Source organism: Typopeltis vanoorti, chromosome 9 (assembly GCF_054136105.1).
Source record: "Typopeltis vanoorti isolate ZY-2024b chromosome 9, IOZ_Tvanoo_1.0, whole genome shotgun sequence".
Lineage (NCBI taxonomy): Eukaryota > Metazoa > Arthropoda > Arachnida > Uropygi > Thelyphonidae > Typopeltis > Typopeltis vanoorti.
The window spans coordinates 17,505,849-17,531,848 of NC_143557.1; the positions used below are offsets into that span (position 1 = coordinate 17,505,849).

General features: G+C 38.3%; 2 protein-coding genes across 4 annotated transcripts in view; one reads left to right on the top strand and one right to left on the bottom strand.

The window, feature by feature from the left end:
• LOC150102903 (uncharacterized) lies at positions 1-25,590 on the top strand. The gene is made up of 2 exons (XM_090397949.1): positions 1-254; positions 23,757-25,590. The coding sequence occupies exons 1-2, from the start codon at positions 1-3 to the stop codon at positions 25,588-25,590; spliced, it is 2,088 nt and encodes a 695-aa protein (XP_090254075.1).
• The window catches only part of LOC150102902 (uncharacterized), a 646,700-nt gene that overhangs the window by 389,535 nt on the left and 231,165 nt on the right, over positions 1-26,000 (bottom strand). The gene's annotated exons all lie outside the window — the stretch shown is intronic.

A 26,000-nucleotide genomic window follows, 5' to 3' on the forward strand; every position in this document is an offset into this window, starting at 1 on the left:
ATGTTGCTGGAGTTCGATGATGAGAATGATAGATTCGAATGCGGAAGTGAAAGTGATTTAGAAGATGATGATTATGTGAAAGTTCGTACAGAAGATTCGGATACCGAACAAGATATTTCTAGTGAAGAAAGTGAACATGAATTAAACACGAATGAAGATTATTTTCTTGGAAAGGATAAAGCATCAAAATGGAGGGAAAATTCAATAAGAAAACAAATTAGAAAACAGCCGCAGAATATTTTGCGTCAGCTTCCGTTAGTTCGGCCAAACGCAAAAAAAAAGAAAAAAAAAAGCTAAGACAGAACTTGAAACTGCTTTATCACAGGTGCTATATACAAATAAATACATAGATTCTATTTCGAACCGGTATTCAAGAGAAAGAGATGCTAAACGAATAGACAAAACAGAATTGAAAGTATTTTTAGGCCTCTTATATCTAGCTGGTTTACATCACAACAATCGGCTAAATTTGCAGGATTTATGGGCTACAGATGGTAGTGGGATTGGACTTTTTAGACTTACGATGACTTTACGGAGATTTAGATTTATTCACAATTGTATCAGGTTTGGTGACAAACTTACCCGCTTAGAACGCCTGAAAGTTGACAAATTAGCGGCTATGAGAGGCCTTTTCTCACTATTTGTAGAAAATTGTAAATTTTGCTACTCTATGGGACAGAATGTAACAATAGACGAAATGTTACCTAGATTTAGAGGCAAATGTGAGGTTAGACAATATATTCCATCAGTGCCGTAACGAGGGCGTGGCAAAAGAGGAGCCCGCCACCACGGGCGCAACTAGATTTGGGGCACAAAATGTTAAAAATAAATAAATAAATATAAAAGTCCGCTATTTTATATTGTATTTTTAAATTTCGGCAATGCGCTGTTTTAGACCCACAAATTCTGCAACACTCTGCAACTCATTTTGATGGGGTTAATAAGTATTTAACATATTGCATTTAGTAAAATTTAACTTGTTACATTTAAATTTCTTTTCATTTTTGGGTTGGGGGGGGGAGCGCAAGTTAGACACTTGCCACAGGCGCTTCATACCCTCGTTACTGTACTGTATTCCATCAAAGAATTGTAAATACGGAATAAAAAATTTTGCTATGGTCGATTCGAAAGTATTTTACGCAGGAAATCTTAAAATATATGCAGGTAAGCAGCCCGAAAGACCATACTTGCTTAGTAATAAACCAGTAGACGTAATCAAGAGATTTGCAGAACCCATTTACTCTTCAGGATGTAACATTACAGCCGATAATTGGTTCACTGATATAAATCTTATCGCTGACTTGAAAAAGAAACGACTTTCATATGTAGGTACTGTTCGTAAGAATAAACCCCGCCTGAATTGATGTCTCCTAAAAATAGGTTCTGAAAAATCCATCATATTTGCTTTTGGTGCAGATTGCACACTTGTATCTCATAAACCAAAAAAGGGAAAAAAATTTAATTTTAGTTTCAAGTATGCGCTTTGATAACACCGTGAATTTAGATTTCCAAAAGCCTGATATAATAGAATATTACAATCAAACTAAGACAGGAGTTGACATTGTGGACAAAATGATGGTGCATATCATGTAGCCAGGAACACCAGAAGATGGCCTATGGTTATATTCTACACAATTTTGAATATTGTAGGAATAAATGCTCAGATTATTCATTTATTGAACCACAATTGAAAATACGGCGCAGAATATTTATAAGAAATCTCGTAATGCAGTTAGTGTCAGAACAAATAAAAAGGCGTTCAGAAATCTCTGCAGGTGTGAATAGGTCTTTACACCTGAAACTCCATCAATTTTAGACACACTCTTAAGGAAATTCTAATGACGACATAGATACGGCTCCCTCGACAAAAGAGAAAAAGATGTTTTATGTGCTATGCATCCAAAACGAGTCGCTTATCAAAATATTTTTGCAAGCATTGTAAAAAGTATTTATGCCTTCAGCATAGCAATATTGTTTGCGATGACTGTTATGACAGTTTTGTAAATCCAACTATAGAAGATTCTGATTGATTAATGTTAAATACATTTGTTTAGTTTTATTTTCTTTCATTATCGATGTTTGCGTTATTTTGTAACAAAAGTTTTTTATTCTTTATATTTCTTTATTTCAATAATTTTTAGATTGTAACTGAAAATAACTAAACCATCATGTATTACTGATATAGAGAGCCAAAGGCTTATTTATCATACGAGTCCTCTAGAAGATGTGCTTTACATTTATGGAAAATACTAAGGAAAGATGTCTGGAGCTTGTTCCACCTTTACTAAGAGTTGTCCATAAGGCACTGCTTATGCTTGCATTCGCCGAAACTTTTAGTTTCTATATATTCGGCTATGAAATAATGTTGGATTTAATATTCACTTAATTTGTACCGTCATGTTTGCAGTGCTTTTTCTTTATTTTTTTGCATTTTAGCACATACTAGTAATGAATGTATCTCTCAGATATACCGCGTCGTGCGCTGTAAAATTACCGCTGCGATTCATGTCTGCACATTAAAATGCGTGGGTGAACGGAGTAACATTCGGGAGATCTCAAGCACACTCAAAGAAAGCTAAACTAAAACTGCGTTTGGTTAATGCTTCAAAAAGAACCGCTACCATTAAGATTGCGCATGAGAAAACAGATGCTCTGTTATTCTGTTCGCTGAACATTTTCAGTGAAGGGTACTCACAATTTCGCCATTGGATTTCGGTTTTAAATGCACTTTTTTTTTTTTTTTTTTGCGCAAGCAACCAAAACACTGTTAATGAAAACAGAAATGCTAACCGTGATTTAATTATTTTTTTTTTTTAAATTAAGCAGTAAGTATAAAAAAACTGCCTTTAGGGAAAATGCAGTTAACTCATTCTTTTGTCACGGGCCATTACTAGAACGACTGATGATATCACGACGAAATGAGTCATATACACCGTAACATTTCCCAATCTTTTGAATGTTTCACGTCAACGTGGGTTGTTATATGATGGCATACCAAGTAATACCTCTGCATTGCCTATTCTAACATAATTACAACACTCCGTTTATTTTTATAAACAATAAATTTAAGTTTTGTTTAGTTTTTTAACTAACTTTCGTTCGGGAAATAAGACGTGATTAATGCTGCAGAAAAATAAAATCCAAACTTTCAAAAATTCAAAGCAATCGCTGGACAATTTAGTCTGGTATTCATAATTTTTCTAAAATTTATGGAGTGGGTGTTCTCAATTTTTATTTTTTGATCCGCATGTTTGGTTCGTATCATATAAAAATTTGTGTCACATTATTAACTCAACCTACAAGATGTTCATATTGGGTAAGATTCAGAATTAGGTGGCCTGGAACGATATTGTATCAGATTTTTAACCATTACATATTGCAAAAAAAAAAAAAAAAAAAAAAAAAAAAGCAGTAGGTACTCAGGAGGTACAAACCAAGATGAAAATATTGCATGTGCAGTTCCACTTACGGTTTTTATCACAGCATTTCATTCAGGCGTCTCTCTCTCTCTCGTGTACTTTTGTACAGTTTCTGGGAAATTATCCTCCATTTTCTACCCAAGTCGCTCTTGAGATCTGCACGTGATATCAGTCTCCGGATACAATCGCTCTCACGTCATAGTTTCATGCTGCAAGTGTTCATTCAGGTTTTATCGGAGTTCTGAGCTGGCCAATCTATCGGAGGCACGACCTTATCCTCGAAAGTCTCCTGTCACACAACATTGTCTTGTTAAAACAGTTTTGACCTTGCGCCGTGCCATTACCTAAGTGCCCCGTTAAACGCGAAAGACCTCTCCGTTAATGCAAGTATTGATGAAACCAATGGTTTCATAACACGAAAAATCCTTTCATACTTCCACCATCCATGCTTTAAAGTCAGGAATGCAATGTGCTTTCAATAGCATTCTTCGGGATGCCACAAATATTCCGAAAGCCAACCTTTATTTGCACAATACCTGTCAGTTTGAACTCATTCACCAACACAGCGCTCACAATTGACAGTGGAAAACCACTGTACTCATTCACCACCTCTAAGCAAAAAATCTAACCCTCACGCGCTTGCTAACTGAACAATTTCTTAATCTCTAGGGATGACCAGTAGTTCTCCCCATTCTAGTCATTTACTGAAATATTTCATCTGTCCATCCTACACTGGTTGTATCGACACTTTTACGGCCCAAACGACAAGGACAAACTATATTTTTACTTGTATGAAAGCATTTTCATGACTACAGCCAAATGTAGACATAAATTTATTGCCAGCATACTAATAAATTATATTGCAATACGTTTTTTTTGCAAAACTTATAAAATTTCCTAAGGATGTAGTGAAGAAATTCATGTGCTTACAGAAAAAGAATGCGGAGACACATTTCAGAATGTCCACCCAGAACTAGGGTTCAGCTCTCACAACGTCGTACCATACTTAGCACCAAGTGATTCAGGGGTTGTTGAGACAAACTGGCGCACTCCTCCTTTAGAGCAAGGATAAGGTCTCGTGAGTTTTCTGGAGTGGAATTTTGAGCAGCGTTGCATATTGCGTCCAAAACGTGTTTTATAGGGCAGGGATCTGGGGAGCGTGCTGGCCACTCGATTCGATTAATATCCTCGGTCTCAGAAGTATTTCCACTGCTCGTGTACGATGTGGTGTGGCATTGTTATACATAAAAAATGAAATCCTACATCGTTGCAATACCATTCACCAGTCATAGCTGGCCTGGTTGGTCGAGTGGTTAGCTTATCCGCTCTCCAGCTAAAAGGCTGCAGGTTCTAATCCCGCCGTGGGCATGGATGTTTGTGATTGTCTGTGAAAATACTAGTGGCGGTGGTATATGGCGTTGGTGTAGTTAGGCTTCGTGGTAGTTGGTGGATTGAGTGTAAATCATCAATTATACAAATTTATACAAGCCGATTCTTCTGAATTTGTGGTTGTAATCTTCAGAAATAGGTTTTGGACACCATTGTATACACAACCTTTCATTGACTTCATTGTCTCTATCATATCCGCCAATTTCTGTAACCCACAAGTCTTCAATCTATCCTCATAAACAGCACCCAATAGATCCGGCGCAAACTTGGTCACTTGCCTCTGGTTTATTTCCACCCCTCCTTGTACATCTCTAAAGAAACTAAGCGATCAGATCCTTGCACAAAGGTCAAGATGGGACTTTATAAAGAATTAAGATGATCCTTATATGCTATTTAGCAGTGTTTTGTCTTATCTCTTGAAGTGCGGTGGAAGTGACTTGTGGGTACTTCTGTCATCATAATAGGATTCCTTGTTGTGACATTGGGAAAACTGCGGTGGCAGTTTCAAGAAATGCTTTTAAAAGGTTAGCATGACAAGCACGTATTCTCAATACGACAATTAGAGTATCTCCGAGAGGAGACTTGCAACATCGTTTGAGAGCGAAACCACTCCCAACTCAACGGACGAAAATATCTACGACCATTCCTGAGAATTTAGCGGAGGTCTCTCCAAAGGAGAGAGGGCCATTTGTAAATGCGGTGAAAAGGTAGACCGGCGGTTTTGTAAAATATTCGGCTGTCAGAATTCTTTTTTGAGGGTGTGATTATACAAACACATCGGACTTTTCGAACCAACTTCTCGTTCTCCTTTTCGTCTACGTTATTCTTAGTCTTTTCCCGTAACGAGTTTTTCGAAGGCCAATCACCGCAAGTTGATCAAAACATATCTTCCTAACCACGTGCAGGCACTGATGTGCTATAAGTTTTGCGACCTCTCCTGTGGAGGATTAAATATCTTCTTTGGTCTTTTCCGTGGCTTTGCAAGCATCCTTTATTTTCAAGTAACCTTAATTTAGTAGGATGAGGTGTTTACTCGTATGCCAGCTGAATGGATATTTTTTCTGTGTGGTAATTCTGACCGTTTGTAGGGGTGAAAGATTCTGCCAGCGCAAAGGAGACCAGTTCAATTCATCTTCAACTGTTAAATCCTTATAACGGTGTTGCGCGTCCCAGATGGAATTCGAATCCAAACCTACCTAACCAGAGGTCGTCTCTACGGCGCCTGAAGTACGGACACTCTAGAGTTGATATACAAGGCCAGTTGATCTTCCAACAAAAACATTCGAACAGTAATGGTTTTTATAACAAGTTAAAAGCCTTGGTCTGGAGTCGAAATTATCTGCTTCCTGCTGACACTTTTTGGCAAACATCGCGTGCTGATATGAATGTCTTCTCTACAATGAACTTTTTCTAAGCTGCTTCAAGATTTAAATAAATGGAGTGGTCACCGAATGACAAAACTTAAGACGTTTCAGCAATGAAAAAAAATTTTTTAATGATGAAGACTTCATCATGAAGTCGTTACCTAGTAAACGAAAAACAAGACTTAAATAATGCATGATGTATCAAAATGACGAGAAAACTCTCTCGTGTTCTGTAGCAGATGTGTGAACTCTCGCAGTTGCATTAAAAAAACTGCGTAGCGTACGCCACTTTCTTATTATTTATTATTTTTTGAAGCGTAAATGTTTCAAACATTTATAAGAACACTTCATAATCTTAATATGCAGCGTATTAAGGAAAGAACCTACTTCTCAATTTACTGTTTTCTGTGAATGTTCTACTTCAGGGGGTTATTCCGTTTGGGATTATGGCGGATGCGACTGTGTTTATTACAAAAGCAACAAAACAGTTGTGGTTATTTATATCTTAAATGAGACCTGCTAAGCCATCCTCACTTGAAGTCTCTGTGAAGGTTCCTCTCATCATCGATGTTATTCGAAATCTGGTCTTTCCACTATAAAAGCAAATATCGCGACATTCTTCCGATTGCGCCAAAAACTACCACACATGCGTCCCCTCCCCACAAACAACATATTTTGATGTATTCCAATCTTTTCGTTCAAATAGTCCGATTTTAATTCCTTTCTTTTCTTTCTGATATTTGTTGAAACTGCTGAATACTTGTCATTCAGCTCGTATGCTGTTTTTCCACTCATTTTAATTATTATATTTTTTTATGGAGTTCTCTGTTGTGCTTTTCGTTTTATATGGATTCGAACTTATGCGACCCGATATTCGGCCATTTCATCTGCACTCAATTCGATGTTACACGCTTCGTAACAGTCCAGATGAATCTGATAAAAGGCGAGCGAGTCGAGGTCATGGGTTATCTTTTAAGCGGTCTGTGCGATCGTTAGTTTCTTGCGCTGCACTGACATCGAATTATATGCACGTGCGTTTCATTTATTGCTTATTGGTACCGCATTTCAAAAGAATTTTAGCAAAAGAGGTCCGTAACTGTGTACACACTCAATCGTGACTTACCATCATTAATGAACTTGAATACATCACAGAACATAAAATAACCGAACAGGGGACGGAGTTTAATTATTGAGGCCGCATAACAATATATCAAAAAGACAAACAGAGATGAAAAAATAAATAAATCTTGGGGAAAAAATAATTAAAACGACACTGAATAAAAAAAAAAAAAGAAACTCAAATTTTTCAAAGTAATGGTCACTCCCCCTCTATTATATGGTTCAAAAAAAATATGGACCGTTAAAAAAAAAGATGAAAGTAAAATACAAGCTGCAGAAATGAGATTTTTAAGAGCAATTAAAGAATGCACAAAGTTGGACCGTATAAGAAATGAAGACATCAGAAAAGAACTAGATATTTACGACGTAAATGGATACACAGAGAAATGGAAAGATGATTTATTTAGAACGGAAAAATATTGGCTACTAAAATAAGTGGATAGAACAAAGGATTGGGGGGGAGGGGGGTTAGGTCCTTTCCAACTAGCAGCGAGTTGGAAAGGACCTAATCCACGACAACAACAAGACGAAAACATCATTAGCGTCAATTAAAATGGTGCCGTGCTGATCGCAGCCTTTAAGATTTTCGGGCATTAGTGCTTAAGCTGATAATACCGTAATTTTTTTTTTTTTTTAGTATGAGGCGCATTTAATGAATTAATAATTGCCGCTAAGCACGTGGCAAGTGAGTGCTGTCGCTGGGCCGGCCGTGAAGTCATAACTGAAACAAAATCTGCAGCTCTACGAAAGCGACCAGTTGACTGCTCGTGATGTGAAGTGTGCTGAGCTGGAGAAAAAGCTACTCGATAGTTGTTCGTGTAATAAAATACACTCTCCTTGCTTTATGTGTATTTAAAGTGGGAAATCTGTTTACGCGAGTGCCAGAAACGTGTGTATATAACCGAAGTAGTCACTTTCTTTTATAGCATTACAGTGGATCAGGATGTTAAAATTATGTGGACCCTCTTTTGGGTAAAAAGGGTGAATCATTTAGTTAATTTTAAAAAGTGAATTATTATGTTATTTGAACTTCTTATATTCTATACGGAAGAAACTCAGGCGTAGCGCACTCTCTTTGCAATCCTCATAGCAACGCTTGTTTTCTTAAACCTTCTCGAGTTCCTTCTGGACTCGCGAGACCGTCCACTGAGAAACGCTAACATACACACAATGGGGAAAAGGTGTCATCCGGTAAGAAAACTATCCCTAGGTGGTCCTTCGAGCAACCTGAGACAAGTGGGTGTTATTTCATATTCACAGCCTCAAGTTACCGCAGTGATGACACGTCAATAGGAACCGATTATTCTTGTTCAGTTGCATCTGGGCCGGCTCAGACCGCAAATGTCTCTGTTTCCACTGTTATTATATGAAACTACACGCGGCGTCTTCTTTCCATTCGGACGACACCAGACTATTAATTAACAGAAAACGTAAGTTATCGCTGCATGTTACGTACATTGAGACCTGTCCATTCCCATTTAGCGCATCTCAAAAATCTTAAGAAATTAAAGGATAAGTATAGGTAAAAGTAGTAACGATGTAATATTTTTAAATTTTCCTTTGCTACCGGATGACTGGGATGTCAGTGTGTGTGTGTGCGCGCGCGCGTGTATTGACGTACGAAAAGTAGTAAACAATTTATAATACGTTAGTATGAGTGTAGCGTTGAACTGGCTACGATTCTGAAAACTATGCTCACGGATACTGAACTTCATTCTGCGCCAAAAAGGTGAACAAACTGAAACATCCCATTCCTACGGTGGGGTTTACAGCCTGTTGCTTGCAGATTGTACACGAATAGTTAGCATACTCTTTAACGGATGGAGCATTTATGTATTAAAAGGCGTAGGGAAAACGGATTTCGCATCTTTTCCGCACTTTGTAAGAAATTTAAACAGCTTATTTAATTTCGAAGGTTACTTCCGAGAAGCTAAGCTCGTCATGAGCAGAAGAGGAGTGACTAAGGGTGCAGTAAACGCTTTGTAGAAAACTTAATTTTAGTACAATAACCAGCAGTGAACGTTAATCCACGCATATTCGTTATTTTTTAGAGAAGTTGTTGACAACATCTACTCCAAAGAAATACGTCCAATACGAGGCTAAGTGCTAACGTCAACCGATAAGCTTTCCCTCATTTTATGGTTTCCTCCATATGCTCGCCACAGAAGACACCTGCGGAAGAAAAGCAGGCGATGTGCGTGTGTAATTGCATTATGCCAGTTCTGAGAAAAAAATGTGCTCCAGCAGGTTGTTAGATCATCGTGTTAACTTCAATGAATCAAATTTTCGTAAAATCAGCAAAGTAAATAAAAACAGTCTGTTGAAAGTAGACCCACTCTTACAACGTGCGACAACATAAGTGCTGACTTCGATTATAAACAGTCAGCCACAGATCACAAATCTGCAAGGCCAAAGGCAGTTGTGAACGGCACCCCAGGAATAATGTTCATTAGATACACGAAATCCTACAGTTCAGAAGCAGAACTGCTACAGCCATTAACCGACTTTAACTGGAATGATTTGGAAGACTGTCACGAAATTGTAACCAAAAAGTCTTGAGCAATAAACCAAAAAAAGGCATTCTTACTCTGGAGGAGAACATTACGAATGTCTAACATGGAATAAGAACGACGGCATCATCTGTTCGCATTATACAGAAAGCCTGGAAATATAAGTTTATCCGAGTAGGAAATCTCAAAAACAGTGGAAATGAATTCTTATAGGCAGAGGCGTAGCTAGGGAGGGGGGCGATCCGCCCCGAGCGGCACTTTGAACCTTTTTGAACTTTCGCAGTTAATTCTAAAATATAGTGTCGAGAACTCATTTCCAAATATTGTAATACTCCTGCGAATTTTCCTCACAATTGCTGTAAGATTTGCTAGTTGTGGGAGGAGTTTTTCTAAATGAAACTGATTAAGAATTACCTACATTACTATGAAATAGACTTCGCCAATGTCATCGACGATTTTGCTAACAGAAAAGCAGGAAAAATAACATTTTAGAATATTGAAATTAAAGTTTTACTTAAAAAATAAACAGTGTTTTAATTTATTTCCCTATAGGTCGTTTTGACTTTTTGTAGTATTTTTGGTGTGTATTGAGAGAGGCGGCAAACTCAGGGACCGCCCCGGGGGACAAAAGCTCTAGTTACACCACTGCTTATAGGCTTTCAGATGCTGATAAAATTAACTACAGTAATTTACCGACTTACCTTCGCATGATAGCACAATCTACTGACCTCAAGACAAGAAAAAAATATTCACCAATGCTTACCCTAACATTTTCATACTTCAGCTGCCAAATACAACTCTGAATTTGATAAAACTCTCACGGAAACAGGGCTGACTAGCAGTATAGAACAATCCAACGTTTTCGTGGTTACAACACAGCACACATCTCGAGAAGGAATTCGAAAAGAGGCTGGAGAGGGATGCAGGCCCGGTTCCGAAATATTTAATGCCGTCAGTCTCAGTGGGGTGCGCGTTGCTGTAAATTACAATGAATTGCAAAAAATAAAATAAAATAAAAAATACTAGTTCTTTAAAAAGAGTTCTTTTTTCACAGCGGATTCTGGCAAAAGAGAACATTTGAAATTTATCAAACGGAGCGAGTTTTAAAGTAGCTGCCGCTGTCACAGTAGCCCTAAAATGTCGCGATGCTAATCTTGTCTTTGATACTTCTCTTCATGAGAAATATTTTTCTTTACCACCAAATCCTAATCTTCCATGTCAGAAGAGGGAGGGGGGGTGAAATAAACGATGGCTGACAATTGATAAAAAGATAAGAAAGTGCACTTCGTAAATTAATAAAAAAATAGTGCTCATTAATCTAATATTGCAAGCAATAAAGCAAACAAAAAACTTCAAGACGCTTTTTTTTTTTCTTTTTGACTTGTTTTTGATTTTCTTTTGAAAAGCAAAAAAAAAAAAAAATTTTAAATCTTAGGTTATTATAACTGATATTTTCCTTTATTTTATGTTTGAAAGATAGGAAAACGCGAAGAAAAATGAAAAAAAAATCCTAATACCCACAAAACTAGAAAAAGTACGAGAAACTTGCTTGGTCCCGCGCGGCATTTCAAAACCGTTTGATCCGGTTTGGCACTGGGCTCACTTAATATTTTAGCAAACTGTCATTCGTCCTCCTTAGCATTCCATTTATTTACTTTAATAAACCATTCTGGAAATCGGATTCTGAATTTGTGTTTAATAACACGGATTCAGACCCGGGATATTGTTATAAAAATAAGTATGTTAAAGTGACTGAGTGGAAGACAAACTTAAAATTAATATATATTTTGCAAACAAATAAGACTCGTGTATATTTAGGTAATGCATGGGGGGGGTATAAAAAAAGGCCTCTCAAGCGCGTACAAATGTGCATTATAACAAAAGTTCATTCTGAAGAGAAAACGGACTCACGGACTTAACAATCATACCTAAAGAAAATAAACATCGCTCACGATTTCTTTTCAAGATCACAGGATTTGAAGAGAACACAAAAGGAAATTAACTTGGAATTTATGAAGTAGTTTCTTCCTCTCTCAACATTGCAATATAATTAATTAACGCAAACTGTTTCTCTTCTTGTGTGTGTTTTCAAGTTTCCTTGAAAACACACACAAAAATTAATTTATGAGAAACCTTTCTCGAGTAAATTATTTCCTCTTTCATGTCTTCTTTGCCAGATTAGTTCCTTTTTCTAATTCTTCGGAATACAAAGATAATTTTGAAGTTCCCGATTTTTCTCCGGAAATTTTTCTCTCTTCCTTTTCCTTGAGAACTGAAAGTTCATCACTTTCGAGTTCACACCGTTTGGCTAGAACGAGTTTGCTGCTTGACGTATCAAAAGGGATTGTCCGTTACTTCGGGAGAAACTATAATTCTTGCCAGTTTCATCTAAACTCCCTTCCAACTTAGTTTGCTTTAAAAAAAAAATCATCCGTTCATTTAGGAATAGCTCTTTCTTTCGTTCCCTTTCTGGCTTAGGAATTCCTTTCCTAAACTTTGCTGTTTGATGTAACGGAAGTTGCTATGTTAATACGTGGAAATTAATAGAATGAACTTTTTTTTATTTTATTTCGCTAAACGCCTCCGTACCACAATTGGAAGAACGACGTTACATTGCGCCCTTCAGTTGAAAAGGCCTCATTTTGATTCTCATCATGATGAGAAGAATCTTTATATGTTTTGTTTCCTTTGAAGGTGAGTTAACCAATCTTATACGGATGTAGCATAGCAGCTTTTTCTCCCCCTACCGGAAACTGGTTTTTAATCCCGCGTACATGCAAATCGGCCTTGCGAACACACGCAATTTACAGACAAAAAAAAAAAAAAAAAGCTTTACTTTCGCCATCCTGTATTCTCGCATTCACTACAGAATTTGGCGATCCCTTCCCAAGTAAACCTAAAGCGCATCTAATGCAGTAGCAATTTAGGATTAAACAAGCAGGAACCGTACTCTAAAAAATATCAACTTTTTTTTTCGTAACACGCATCACTATTTCCAAGCAACACTGACTTACATTTTTTGAGCAGAATAAAATCAAAGAAAATGCGTGGCACCAATTTAAAGTGGCATAAAATATTTAAATACAAGTATTTAACTGGCCTGGAAGGAAAAAACAAAGTTATGTATTTGGAAGAAAGAGAGAAAAAAAAACAGGAATCACGAAGTTTTTTTTTTTTTTTTTTTTTTTTTTTTGAAGCGGGGGATGAACTCGCATGTTGATATCATAATAATGAACTTATTTTGATATCGTAACCGAACAAAAAGTATTCGTAATGAACAGCTGCATAGCATTTCTTATCACAACACTATACCTACCCTCCTCCATAAAAATAAAATAAAAACCTTGAATATAAAGCACAAATGGCTGTAGATAAATTCCAACCAAATTTGTTAAAAGTTTAATCAAAACGCCACCAAATATCAGCCATCCGTCTGCGTTTTTAATGTGTTCGGTAATTTTCCGTGTAAACACTTTCCTCGGTAAAATACGTCTGTCGAAAAGTTTCGTTGTACTCACAGCGATCCGGAAAGAATACGTTCGCTGGTGGATCAAGGCCAATGGGAGTTCGGAGCCGAAATGGAAACCACCCTGACATTAGCGACTCAATAACATTATTATATTAGCGCTCTCGGCTCGATGATATAAAGCTCTGGGAAGAAGGCGTGTGCCGTAGCCTGAATTGTCGAGTGGCTCATCTGTGCGGTCGGCACGCATAATATAACGTTGTAAGAGGATGAATGGCTTGTTTTTGAGGCGGGAACAATGGAGTCTACGACGAAAGCTGGTTCGAATCAACTGGTTCCACTTATTTTGCATATTCAGTAAGTCGATTTTGCAAATATTATGAAATATTGATAGACTTATTTTTCGTTCCTATTTCACGAATTCTTCATGCAGGGCTAGTTCAGTATAATATTCTGCTGGATTCATTTGAAAACCACATCCGCCGTAAAACAAACTGTTTTCTTTTAACTATCAGAGTAACCACGTAAAGAACGAAATGTTCTTCCGATTTAGACGACAAACCTGATTCCAAAGAAATTCCAATATTATAGCGTTACTCAATTTGTGTTGCGCTAGGGGTGGTATCGTATCTTTCGATTAACGATGTCGCAGCGTTTCCATATTATGCCATTCTTGTTATTCCTTCTTGATTTAAAAAAAAAAAAAAAAACTTTAAATATTCGGAGAATATGACGTCAGCTATTATTCCTCCCCCTCCCCATTCCTTTTATCTATAAAAAAAAAGGCAATCCAAAACGTTCAAAATCTGAGAAACAAGTTCTTTGTCAATCAACACGGCTTCTTTTTCCCTCCTCAAGCTAACTTATAAGCGTTTCACAAACAACGTTGCCACAGTAGAATCTAATGGCAGCAAATGAATCAATGGAAACTACTAAAAACTATCGGTTGTAATATTCCTGGAAAAATGCTTCGATTATATTAATGAAAATGTCTATAATTAGTTTCTTAACTTAACAAAAACTTCTCAGAGATTTTAATTTCTTGGACTTCTTCCCGCTGAAGCTAAATGAGATTCTAAAGACGGCAAGGAATTTTTTTATTGCTTTGCTTTTGTCCTTTAACGGCAAGATAAACTTGTCGGGAACCACATGGAACAGACATAATACGTCTTAATGTTCCATGATAACACATCGGAGCGTAACCCCTCCCCTCCCCCTTTCAATGAAAACGATTCCAAAACAGCAAAAGAATCTTTCTTGCGTATTCTTGAAATTCCTTTCTATAGGGCTGAACCGTAAATGAAAACTTCAAGCCGGTTCTGTCGGAGATCTCCTCAGCAATTTGTATAAAATGCTTGTGCGGGGATTTTTCCACCCGCAGAACAGGTTCACCGGTCAGAATTCTGAAGCGCTCAATTAACAGAACAAAACACACCTCGCAGCCAATCCGTTTTGGCATCAATTCAAAACTTATAAAAGATTACGTTTTCCGTACTTGGAAATGAGGATCTTCTCGACGGGAGTCGCCTGGTTTCAAACTAAAAGTCTGCTCCGAACAGAATCAGGAAACTTTTTTCAAAACGTTCGTGCCGTGAAGCTCGATAATTTCTTGATGACAATTCAAGGGAGCACCTTCTGTCAGCGAGAGGGAGAGCCGAGAACGCACGAAGCACGTTTATGTTACTAAAGTAGGACACGCGAGAAGAGGACGACTCGATGATAACGGGAAGCATGCCGTTTTCCACGTTGCGGCTGTTACCGGTAAGTTTATTTACACGAGCCATCTTAAAGCACGACGTGAATTAGTCTCTCCATTCGTGGAACGGCATAATTTATTCACTGCGCTGGGGAACACTTCACAGTTTTGCAAAATCATTATTACGCAAATACACCGGTGCTGCACTCGAAGAAGAAACATTTCCTTCAATTGCTTTATACCTCTTATGCTGTTTCTGTCCATCCCAAATTTATAGTACTCGTGCTGTGAGCTTTCCAAATTGCAGCGCTTGAACGTGCTCAACAATGGAGGCAAAATGATCAGAGCGCAAGCAGGATGCCATTTTGTCAATCAAGGAAATGACTGCAGACAAGCATTTAAAAAAAAAAGCTTTTCGCAACAGCAAGAGGCGCGGCAGCTAAATCTTGTCTGTTTCATACCATCCCAATAATCACTCAATTCGCCAGTTCTGAATTATCAAAAATGTACAGGAAAAAAAGGCGATAAATAAGAAAAACACAGGAAGAAAGGGGAGATTTACGGAATACGAAACATTCTGATAAAATTTACATCGTCCCAGTTTAGTTGTACAGGAAATTAAACGGCGTTATATTGGATTGCATTGTAAATCCGGGATTTAACATAACTCCATTACAATGTACATGTCATCTGAAATAATAATCGGTTTCCATCCTTTTAGGTGAAGAGTTTGTTTCATGCTATTTTCCCGAAGAAAGAAAATTTCAATGACTTTTGTGGCTCACCCAGTATTTTACTTTACTTTCCTTGATACAAAACACCACAACAGAATATGATAGCTGCACTGGATGAATGAATTGCCATAACTGCAAAGACACTCGACTCGTTTGTTTTTCCTTATATAGTACTGTTTACCTGACCCTTAACCCTGACCGTTCCTTCCTAAGTGAAACTTTCATGCAGATGATTCACGGACATGTTTCTAACATGATGTTGATGTGAGATTATCTTACTTTGAGACATCATAGGGCAAATCTTATCTCTGTGGCTCGAAGGGTATTCTATATTATTTGTCCTTATTATGTTAAGTATTTTATCCTCAAAAAGTGTTTTTGTTGTTAGACCATGTGAATATTTCTCTCACTCATACGTCCAAAATTGTTGGGATGGGGAAAAATAGCATTAGGTGGTGGAAGTGAAAAGGTTGTCGAGAAGGTAACAGAGGTCTTCCCTGCAATGTTCCCCCACCCAATGCTAAGGAATTAACAGTATACCAAACAGACAGAAAATCTAAGGAACAAAAGTCAAATAGCTTTTCAGGTTATTACAGAAATTTCGTTCTTTCAAGATTGTGTTTTTGTGTGTTGTGGTGTGGATAAAAATTCAACTATTTTGGAATATCTATTTGCATTAAGAAGAATCATTCTGGAAAACTGTAAGTAATTTAAATTATTATTAGAATTTTTAGAATACATACAAAAAATGTTTTTGTAAGCCTTTAAGTCTCGTCTATTTTTTATTTATTTTTTAAAAATGCCGTTTGGTTTTTCTCTTCACGATAAACTAAAACAAACACCAATACCCAAACATTTGTAAACAATATAATGTAAAGTCGAAAAAGATGTTGTCATTTGCCAATAATCTTTTAGTGATGTCACCTACAACTGATAGTGACAACATCGGAGCAAAAAAAAGTGTATGTTTGAGGGACACCAGCGTTTAATTAAATTATTCAGAAAAGCCTAAACACAGCCACCATCACGAATATATTCTAAGAATTCCCACCCATTAACAGGAAAGAAATACCCCAAAATGTATTGGAATTTTTTTTTCATAAGAATAATCAGAGGGAACATATTAGAGTATCAACATGGATACATTAGCGACTTTTCATATCTAGTGTGTGTGTGTGTGTGTGTGTGAGTGACATTAGCATATAATTAAATTATTCAGAAAACCCAAAACACGGTCACCATCACGACTCTACTCTAAGAATTTCCACCCTTTAACAGGAAAGAAATACCCCAAAATGTATTGGAAAATTAGTACACCCATCTATAGACAACCAAACACAAAACATGACAACAAGGATGGATGTGTGTCACCCTGGGAAAATTCCAAGATATCTTATCTCAAAAACATCGCCCACAATTCCATAGCCAAACCAAAACCCCATGTGATATCACAGAGAGACATATGTTCCCCAGAAATTTTCAAACACATAACGTCACGATTCTTATCTCTAAAATACACCCACAATGCCATATGCGAACCGAACACGCCACGTGATGTCACTGACACACGAGGGCCCAAGCAAAATTCCAAACATTCCAATATCTATAATAATAAACATCCATGTCACGATTCCTTATCTTATCTTGATCTTGTCAGAAGGGTCCCACCAATCACGACGCGACTCCTTATCCACTAATATATCTCCCTTTCCATTCAAAAAAATAATTTCACTTATTTACAACTAACAAATTAGGTCACTTATCTACATCTCATAACAACACACACCCACGTCACGATTCCTTTTCTTATCTTAATCTTGTCAGAAGCGCACCACCAATCACAACATGAATCCTTATCTCTACCATCACCCATAATTCCATATGCAAACCAAATCGCAAGAAACTGATGTCACTGACACATATGCCCCCAGGGAAATTCCTAACATTACAAACTCATGACGTCACGCACAATGACGTTATCTTCTTATCAGCCAATGACGTCAAGATTCCTTAACTTATCTTGATCTTGTTCAAAATGACCCAGATACCACTAATAATTAATTTATTAAACCACGAATCCATCCCGAGAGGCTTTAAACCTCTCGTACATTTTAGTGCAGTGGTTAGACTAATAGTTAGGGTACCATAGAGGCCAAACAGAATTTGTCCAAGCCCTTCTAGACTTCCCGTAAGTGGGGTGGTGGTATCACACCGGACGATGAAAATCATCTATCTAAAGACATTTTACAAACATTCACTACAGGATTCGCACCCACAGCCGGCTGGGTCGAAGATTACGGCAAATTACAGCTAGAATTAAATAAGTGCACCGAAAACTCGTGTAATCAAGAAGTGTGATCTTCACTTTTGTAGTTACAGAAAGCAAAATAAGACTACCCACGTCGTTTGAGGAAGTTTTGCACCTTCTCTTGTTTTGAACTTTACGTCGAATCGTTTGCTGGTTTCTTGTGACATTTTCAGTACCAACAGTCGGTTAGAATGAAGACAAAATAGGCAACGAAGGTGAATACCAAGTTACTGTTTTCCACGTGCAGCGAATGATCCAAGGCCGTTTAAATTCTGCGCCTTACGAACGGTGTATGCAGAGGAGCAGAAAGATCGATAGACTCCGAAATAGAACTTATCACTGTTATCTTGGATATTGATAGAAGAGAGAACACTGGCAGATGAAACATTCTCTCTCTCTCCTACGAGTTTCTGAATATCGTGCCTATTCGAATATTTATGTCCCATCGAGACACCAGAAGTTCCCGCTGATACCAAATGTGTGTGCAAGCATAAACAAGAAGACAATGCAGAGCACAGTTCTGATTTTCAGGTATTAAAACACTTCTAGAGAAAATAAACGAATACACGCTCATATCACCACCGCTTTAACTTTCAGAGTCGGCGAATATTCTTCATAAACACTCGATTAAAAATAGCGCACGCCGTTAACTTCGCTAAAAAAAAAATAAGTAATGATTTTTCCCCACTTGTACTGAAAGACTTAGTGGGGAAAAAATTTACAAAATTAATGATAACTAATAAAACCTCCAGTGAGCATTATGGGACATTTGTCTCCTCCCCACCCTACTTCCTTCCTTCCTTCCTTTTTGGTCTGCAAAAGTTTGCAAATTTTGTATGGAATGCAAGTGATAGGCAGTATCAAATGAATTATTTAAAGAAATACAAAACAGGAAATACTGGGTGGCAGGAAATAAGATTGACAAAATCTTCATTACACTACATGCAGTGACGCAAGAAAATTGCGAAATACGCTATAAACCAATTTATTTGTTTGAGTTGTTGTTTTCAGAATAGATCAAAGCGCCTATTGGTTTTAATTCTTATCATAACAATTTGGTGTTTGCAAGCTGAGACAATATTTGGGGATTCTGTTTATTGCCTTTTTATCGATAAAATAGTCTAGAGCTACGTGTTAAATGGCTTCATGCACACGTGGCCACAATTAGAGTGCCTCGTGTCTACTACAGAACAGCTTCACGTGTTTTTTATTTTAAATATTAGTGCGCTATTTTTCTTTATTGCGTATTATAAAAATACGCAATAGATAAATATTTGGAAACACAGATCGAGTAAGTTATAAAGTAATGAAGGTATAACTTTAATAACTCATATAAAAGAACTGACTGATTAATCAACACAGCACGGAGAAAGATTACTTCTCAATTCCTGAGGTGAGATTTTTCTGTTTCTCTTTTGTTTACAGAACAGGCAGCGTCTCTACCCGATCCCCAGTTGCTGCATTTGCTTTTGCTGGGACGCGCAGATGAATTGCATCGGCCAGTGTACGACCGCCATTCTGTCTATTGAAATTGCTTAATCGTATCACGTTTAGTTCCTAGGAAGGGTTCCTTTCTGACCATTTAACCCGTAGCCTTTCCGCATGAATGTTTGTTATAGGTTTACAATCTTTTATCAGAATTATCATGAAAAAAAAAACTTATGCTTTACTAAGTGTAGAAATTTTAAGTGATAAGTTTCAGAGATATTTATCAGTGGCGGCTCGTGGCTTGAAATCGTGGGGGGGGGGCTGCAACTTTCGAAATATACATACACGCTGTAAGTACAATGTATACGTGTTTGGATAAAATATCAAAATTATGGTAAAAATTTAAAAAAAATTAAACATGAAAAAATATCGTTTATTATTAATAAAATTATACAGTGTGGTATAATTCAAAATTACTTATAAATAAAATCCATTATCATAACCCCAATAATGTTAAAAATGAAAAACTATAACAAATGTTATGTCTTTAATTGTAATGTCCAAATATTTAAAGAGACGGAGTAAACACGATAAGCACTACGAACACTCTACTACTGGCGCAAACTGTATATAAACAACAGTGGAACTGCGCGAAGGACAGTGCCGCATTACGCTAATAGCTCGCATCACACTATGACGTGCATAGGCTTGCGCGCGTAGCAATATGACAACTGTGGTAAACACAGTGCTGCTAGCGTCCCTCGCCCTCCTAAGTGCTACAAGATGGATTTTTATTATTTTTATACAAAATAAGAGAATTGTATAGGATTGTTGATGATAAAATTAAATATTACAAGCAAATATTAATAAATATATTTATGTATCGAGAAAAATTGGGGGTGCTGCAGTTCCGCAGTGCCTACGCACGATCCGCCCCTGATGTCTACTATATTTTAATTATATGTCATGTACATTTTTCATTACCAATCGTTGAATGAAAATTTAGTAAATGATCTAGCGCGACAATACCCATATGTTTATGCGTATAAATTTTAAATCCGCGTGTTTGGTTGAAACTGAACTGCGGCCACACGACATTCATCTCGTTTCAATCATAATTAATAATATGGACAGCCATTTTTTATGAATAAGATTTATTACAATGAATCATTAAATAGTGACCTTAAAATAATTGCAACATGTATTGTGTAGTTGTCATAATAACGAGTAACTCGACATTATTGTCACATGTGGCATTTGTTTTAACTCCTTGTGTACAACGACATCGGAAGGAGGCGTGTTTTCTGTAAGATTGTTTTTAAAATATTTATGGGCGAAAACGCAACATACGAGAATTCACAAAACGTTTCTACCTTGATTTATAAACTGCACTTCGGATATGTTCAATAACATTAGTTCAGTGAATGTCTCGAAATCCTTTGTTTGCTCTAAGTGTGCCACGCACGACTACAACTAAGAGATTATCTCAGAGGGGTTTTACATCTAATGGAGAGAGGGTGGGTTTCATACGGACGCGACTGTTTTCGTCAGCCAAAACTACCAGCCAAGGGGTGCACGCGCGCCGAACAGACAATACAGATCCCCTCATATCATAATTGCATGTCTTTGACGCAATTCCAACTTAAAACCAAAACTTAAATGTACTGAATTTTCTTAGCGTTGCTAAGGTCTAAGTGAGAGTTGTTGTGGGAGATGCTGAATAGCGTATGCAGGTGAGCGAGGCAGTTTGTTCATATTTAACCAGTGGACATTTATCAGAACTTTTGTTTAGTTACATTATTCTTAACTAAGCCATCGTTTTTCTTTTGTTAACTTACTCGAACGACCTGAATTCAAAACCGACTCGAACCACTTAAGTTGTGTTTTGCATCCTTGAATTAACCTTGAGTCCAGCATTTCATTACGAGCTGCTCCTAACAGCTGCGTTATTCGCCCTTGACGTAACCAGAAACGACTGTTGCCATGCAGAGCATGTCTCAGTAACAGCTGAGACATATTCGTTGTATTACAGGAGGGGGGGGGGGGGAAGGAATAGAGACTGAAAATGATTTGTACGATCACGTTTTTGCACAATACTACTAGTAAATGGGAAACGCCTCTTTCAGTTGGGGCGATGTGTTTCACTTATTCCTAAATTCAGTGAAGTGGAGCTACTTAATCGGTTCCTCAACACGACTGTTTTTAATCGACTTTGCAGTGGATGGTAATTTTTATGAATGGGCCACGTGAAAAGCTAATACCTCGCGGACCCGTGTTTGAAGGGAGAAAAACCTGCTTGTAGAAATGTTTTTCCGTTAACAGCGTAGCGTTACACGAAAAGAACGGATAGCATGAAGAGAAGTCCCCAACAAGTTCATTTTCCAGCGCGTTCCTCGTTTTCTTATTAGCTTTGGCGAAAGACATTACAATATGCCAGTATATATACCCACGTAAGTTCGAGGAGGCGCCTAATACACTCCAATAAGAGTGGGTCAAGCTATCCGAAACAACGAAAGATCTTTTGCATCATTCCACGTGGAGAACGTTTTAAAAGAATCAGCCGAAGTGACTCTTTCCGAACAGATGCTGCTATTTCTTTTGATAATTTTGACTCGTCTGTTACTGATCGAAGCAGGCACACTAATAAATTTAGTTATGAGTGAGGGTATGGAGATGGCACGATATGCTATTGTTCCCCGTTTATGCTCCTCAAGACTGCACCAAGTAAGTAAGAAAGATACTCATCAAATATAATGTTTTCGTTGGGTCACAGTAGCAACCTCTAGAGATGGCTCGCCGTCTCTGCACATTTAAATGACACAAGATTTGAGTCTGCACACGTAAATATTTAAATTGCGATCTAAAATAATGAATCAACTAGGCGGATGTTTGCTACAATTAACATTACATGTTTAACATGTCTTAGGTGTGAAGGGAGGTTAGGTATTGTTTTCTGTAGGATGGGATTTCTTCTGTGGTCAGCAACAATTCTGCAATAAACATCTTCATCGCAAGCGCGCGCACATTACACGTGTGCATCTTTCATGCTCACCAGAGAGGCTTTCTTCCCAAACTGAATCCAACTTCGAAAGCAAAACTATTTTCATCAGTGAGGACGATGAGGAGGGTAGCAGGATGCAGTTATTTAAAAAGCGATTTGAATAAGAACATGTTTATGGGGAACAATCAGTCTACGAACTTCTTGATTGTGCCTGCTATCATAAAATTACTTTCATCGTTAAGTGAAATGAACAACAGTTCAGATTTTCCAATCAGTAAATGATTCACAGCCAAATCCGCGAAATTCGCGGATTTGGCTATGAATCATTTTGTCTTACTTAGCATCTCATTTTCACTGAACAGTGTTTCTTATTAGAAATTCGAATCAACCCACAAAAAACGGTTAGCCAGCAGTTGATTAGTATTAATACCGCAGTTGGGCCAAGGGTTAAATAACAGGGAAATCCCGCGTTAAAGATCAAACAGGAAACTTTTCCGTCCAATCCGATAAGCAGGGTAGTAATCATTTGCTGGTTTCGCTCCGGAGATTAAATCCATCTCCCCGTAAAGACAATCGCAGACATCCAAGCCCACAACTTACAAGATGCAGAACGGTGATGTTATCCGCTCGGTCGACTTTGACCTGAACCCACAAATTAGCTTCAAAGCTGTCACGTGTAGTATACACGCATGCTTGAATACACCAGTTAGAAAAGTGGTTTTGTTCAGAAAAGATCGGGAATTTCAGGGAGAAGTGGAGTGCAGCACGGGAATATACATTTGCAAGGGAATGTGCTTGCATTATCAGAGTGACATTTGCAATTATCTCAAGTTGTACTTGATATAAGAAAATTTATCTTCCTCGTTAGGGGCATCTCACGGGGAAAATGCGCATCTACAGACATAGGACACTCCGGGAATAAGGACTGACCTACCTATTCCGTGGGATTTCCGGTTTAGAATCGTAACAGGCCACTAGGCCTAATAGGTAAAAGGAAGATCTTCCTCATTAGTGAAAGATGAATGCGGGGGGGGAAGGGGGAAAGGTCCATGACATACGATTTAAATTCGTAATGCCCCTAGTCAGCCAACAATATGCTGGGCTTTTAATGGTTTATTAACAAATATTGTCAACAGCATTTCAGCACGTTTTGACTTACTAATTCAACGTTTTTTTTTTTTTTTTTTTTTTTTTTTTTATTTATAGGCGTCATACGACTGACCGGATGGTGATGATCACGATATGACCCCCAGAATTAACCTAAAGAAGATTTTTCTATGGATAATAACCAGTACCTTAATGTTGTTGTCACTTCTCCACAGGAGGCAGCTGTACTCCAGGACTCTTATAACTCGCGAGTTCTACGACATCGAGAAAGAGGAGCCAACAGATTCTAAGCAGGCATGCCAGCTTCCTCGGATCAGTCCCTTCGATCCCTCCGTCCTGAAATACGTCGTTCCACCCAAACCCATCCGATGTAAGACGAGGCAGAACTATTACACCTTCATAGACGATAGCGGTCGCCTAAGGTTTAATAAGTCAGCAGTGCATGAATCTCACTATTCCTTGGATTCCTTGTCTTGCTCTTACCGCGAGATCTATCGCTCCAATGCTAGCGATGACAACGTCGTGTATGACAAAGCGAAGCCTCTGCCAGTAGAAGGGGCCATCCTAAACACCGACTTTGTGCTCGTGTCCTGCTATAACTTCGCCGGCGTGTCATTTTACAGCAAAATTCACGCCCACGTGCGTAAAATAGCCAGGCCGTCGACGCCATCTCAGACACAAAAGACCAATGTTTTAATTCTGGGCATCGACTCATTGTCAAGGTTAGGATTCATTCGCCAGCTTCCAAAGACGTACCGATATCTTAAAGAAATTATGGGCGCTTATTTTTTCAGAGGCATGACGAAAGTTGGGGACAACACTTTCCCCAATCTCGCTGCTATGTTGACCGGTAAGTCGCCGTTTGGTGAACTACCGGAATTAGGGAAAGACGAATATTACGACATTTGGCCATGCATCTGGAAAAACTTTTCGGAAGCCGGCTATGTTACGATGTATGCCGAGGATCAGCCGTACATTGGTCTGTTCAACTATCTGAGAAAAGGTTTCCAGAAGCAGCCGACCGATCATTATCTCAGACCTTTCTGGCTGGCCGTCGAAAACTCGATAGTTCACCGTCTAAGTTCGGTTCTGTGCTACGATCACAGTCCGAAGCATCTCCTGCAGTTGAACTACACGAAGCATTTTGTAATGAAATACCAAGACACCCCTTTCTTTGCATTTTCCTTCTTAGTAGAGCTGAGTCACGACTTCATGAGCCAAGTGAGCGTGGCTGATGACGACCTGATGTCGTGGCTTCGGGAGCTTTACGAATCCCGTTATTTTAACAACACCGTCTTTATCTTAATGTCCGACCATGGCCACCGATTCGACGCCATCAGAAATTCGTTGGTCGGGAGGATAGAAGAAAGGATGCCCCTTTTCGCCTTATACTTTCCTCCTTCATTAAAAGGTTCCGACAACCCCGTGATGAAAAATCTACAGATTAACACAGGTAGACTGACTTCTCCTTACGACGTTTACTTCACCCTGCTCGACATTGTCGAGCACAGCAGTAACGGTGATCAGCTGGGTCAAGTGGCTTCGAAGCGTGGACTCAGCCTTTTCGGCCCGATTCCAGTAAACAGGACGTGTGTGACGGCAGGAATACCCGAGCATTACTGTACATGCGAGGAGGAGAAACCCCTTCCTTTGCACGATCCCCGAGTGAGGAGGGCAGCAGCAGAAGTACTTAACACTTTGAACAGCATGATTCTGGAAAAGTACGGCAACTTCTCCCTGTGCGTTCGTCTGACGTTGAACAAAATCCACCGCGCGGATCTCGTGGTGCCCAGCAAGAAAGTAATCACGAATTCTCGCGTTTATTTCGGGAAGTTTGTGAGTGACGATTCGGTTTCGGGGATGTTCGTTAAGCTAAGGGTTGTGATCGACGTGCAACCTAGTGGCGGACTCTTCGAGGCGACAGTGATGCATCGTCCGGATGAGGACGTTTACGATGTCATGAGTGATATAAGTCGCATTAATCGGTACGGAAACCAGTCTCAGTGTATTGACGATGCTGTCATGAGGAAGTACTGCTACTGTAGGTGAGGAAGACGCTCATAGCAACTGCAGAGGGTAAATCCCCCCCACCACCACCCCCCAAAAAATAAAGCAATTCTGTGATCGTGCATGTACATTCTCAATTCGCATCCGAAAATAAGAGAAATTACGAGGAATAAAGAACTCCTATGCGAATAGAAATACTTTACGAAGTTGTCGTTGAATGAGCTACAAAAGTGAATACCAATGGGATGCATTTTCAGAGTATTATTCAATAACAAATAGGAAGTTTTTAACGAATTATAATTAATTACATTCTATAATTAAATTTTAATATAACTAGTTTGTTTTTTTTGGGAGGGGGGGGGGGATTATTGTAGGAGATGATTCTCGTACCGGAAGTGGGAGGAGAGTGAGTTTTGACATAACTATTATTATTTACTGATCTCGTGCATATT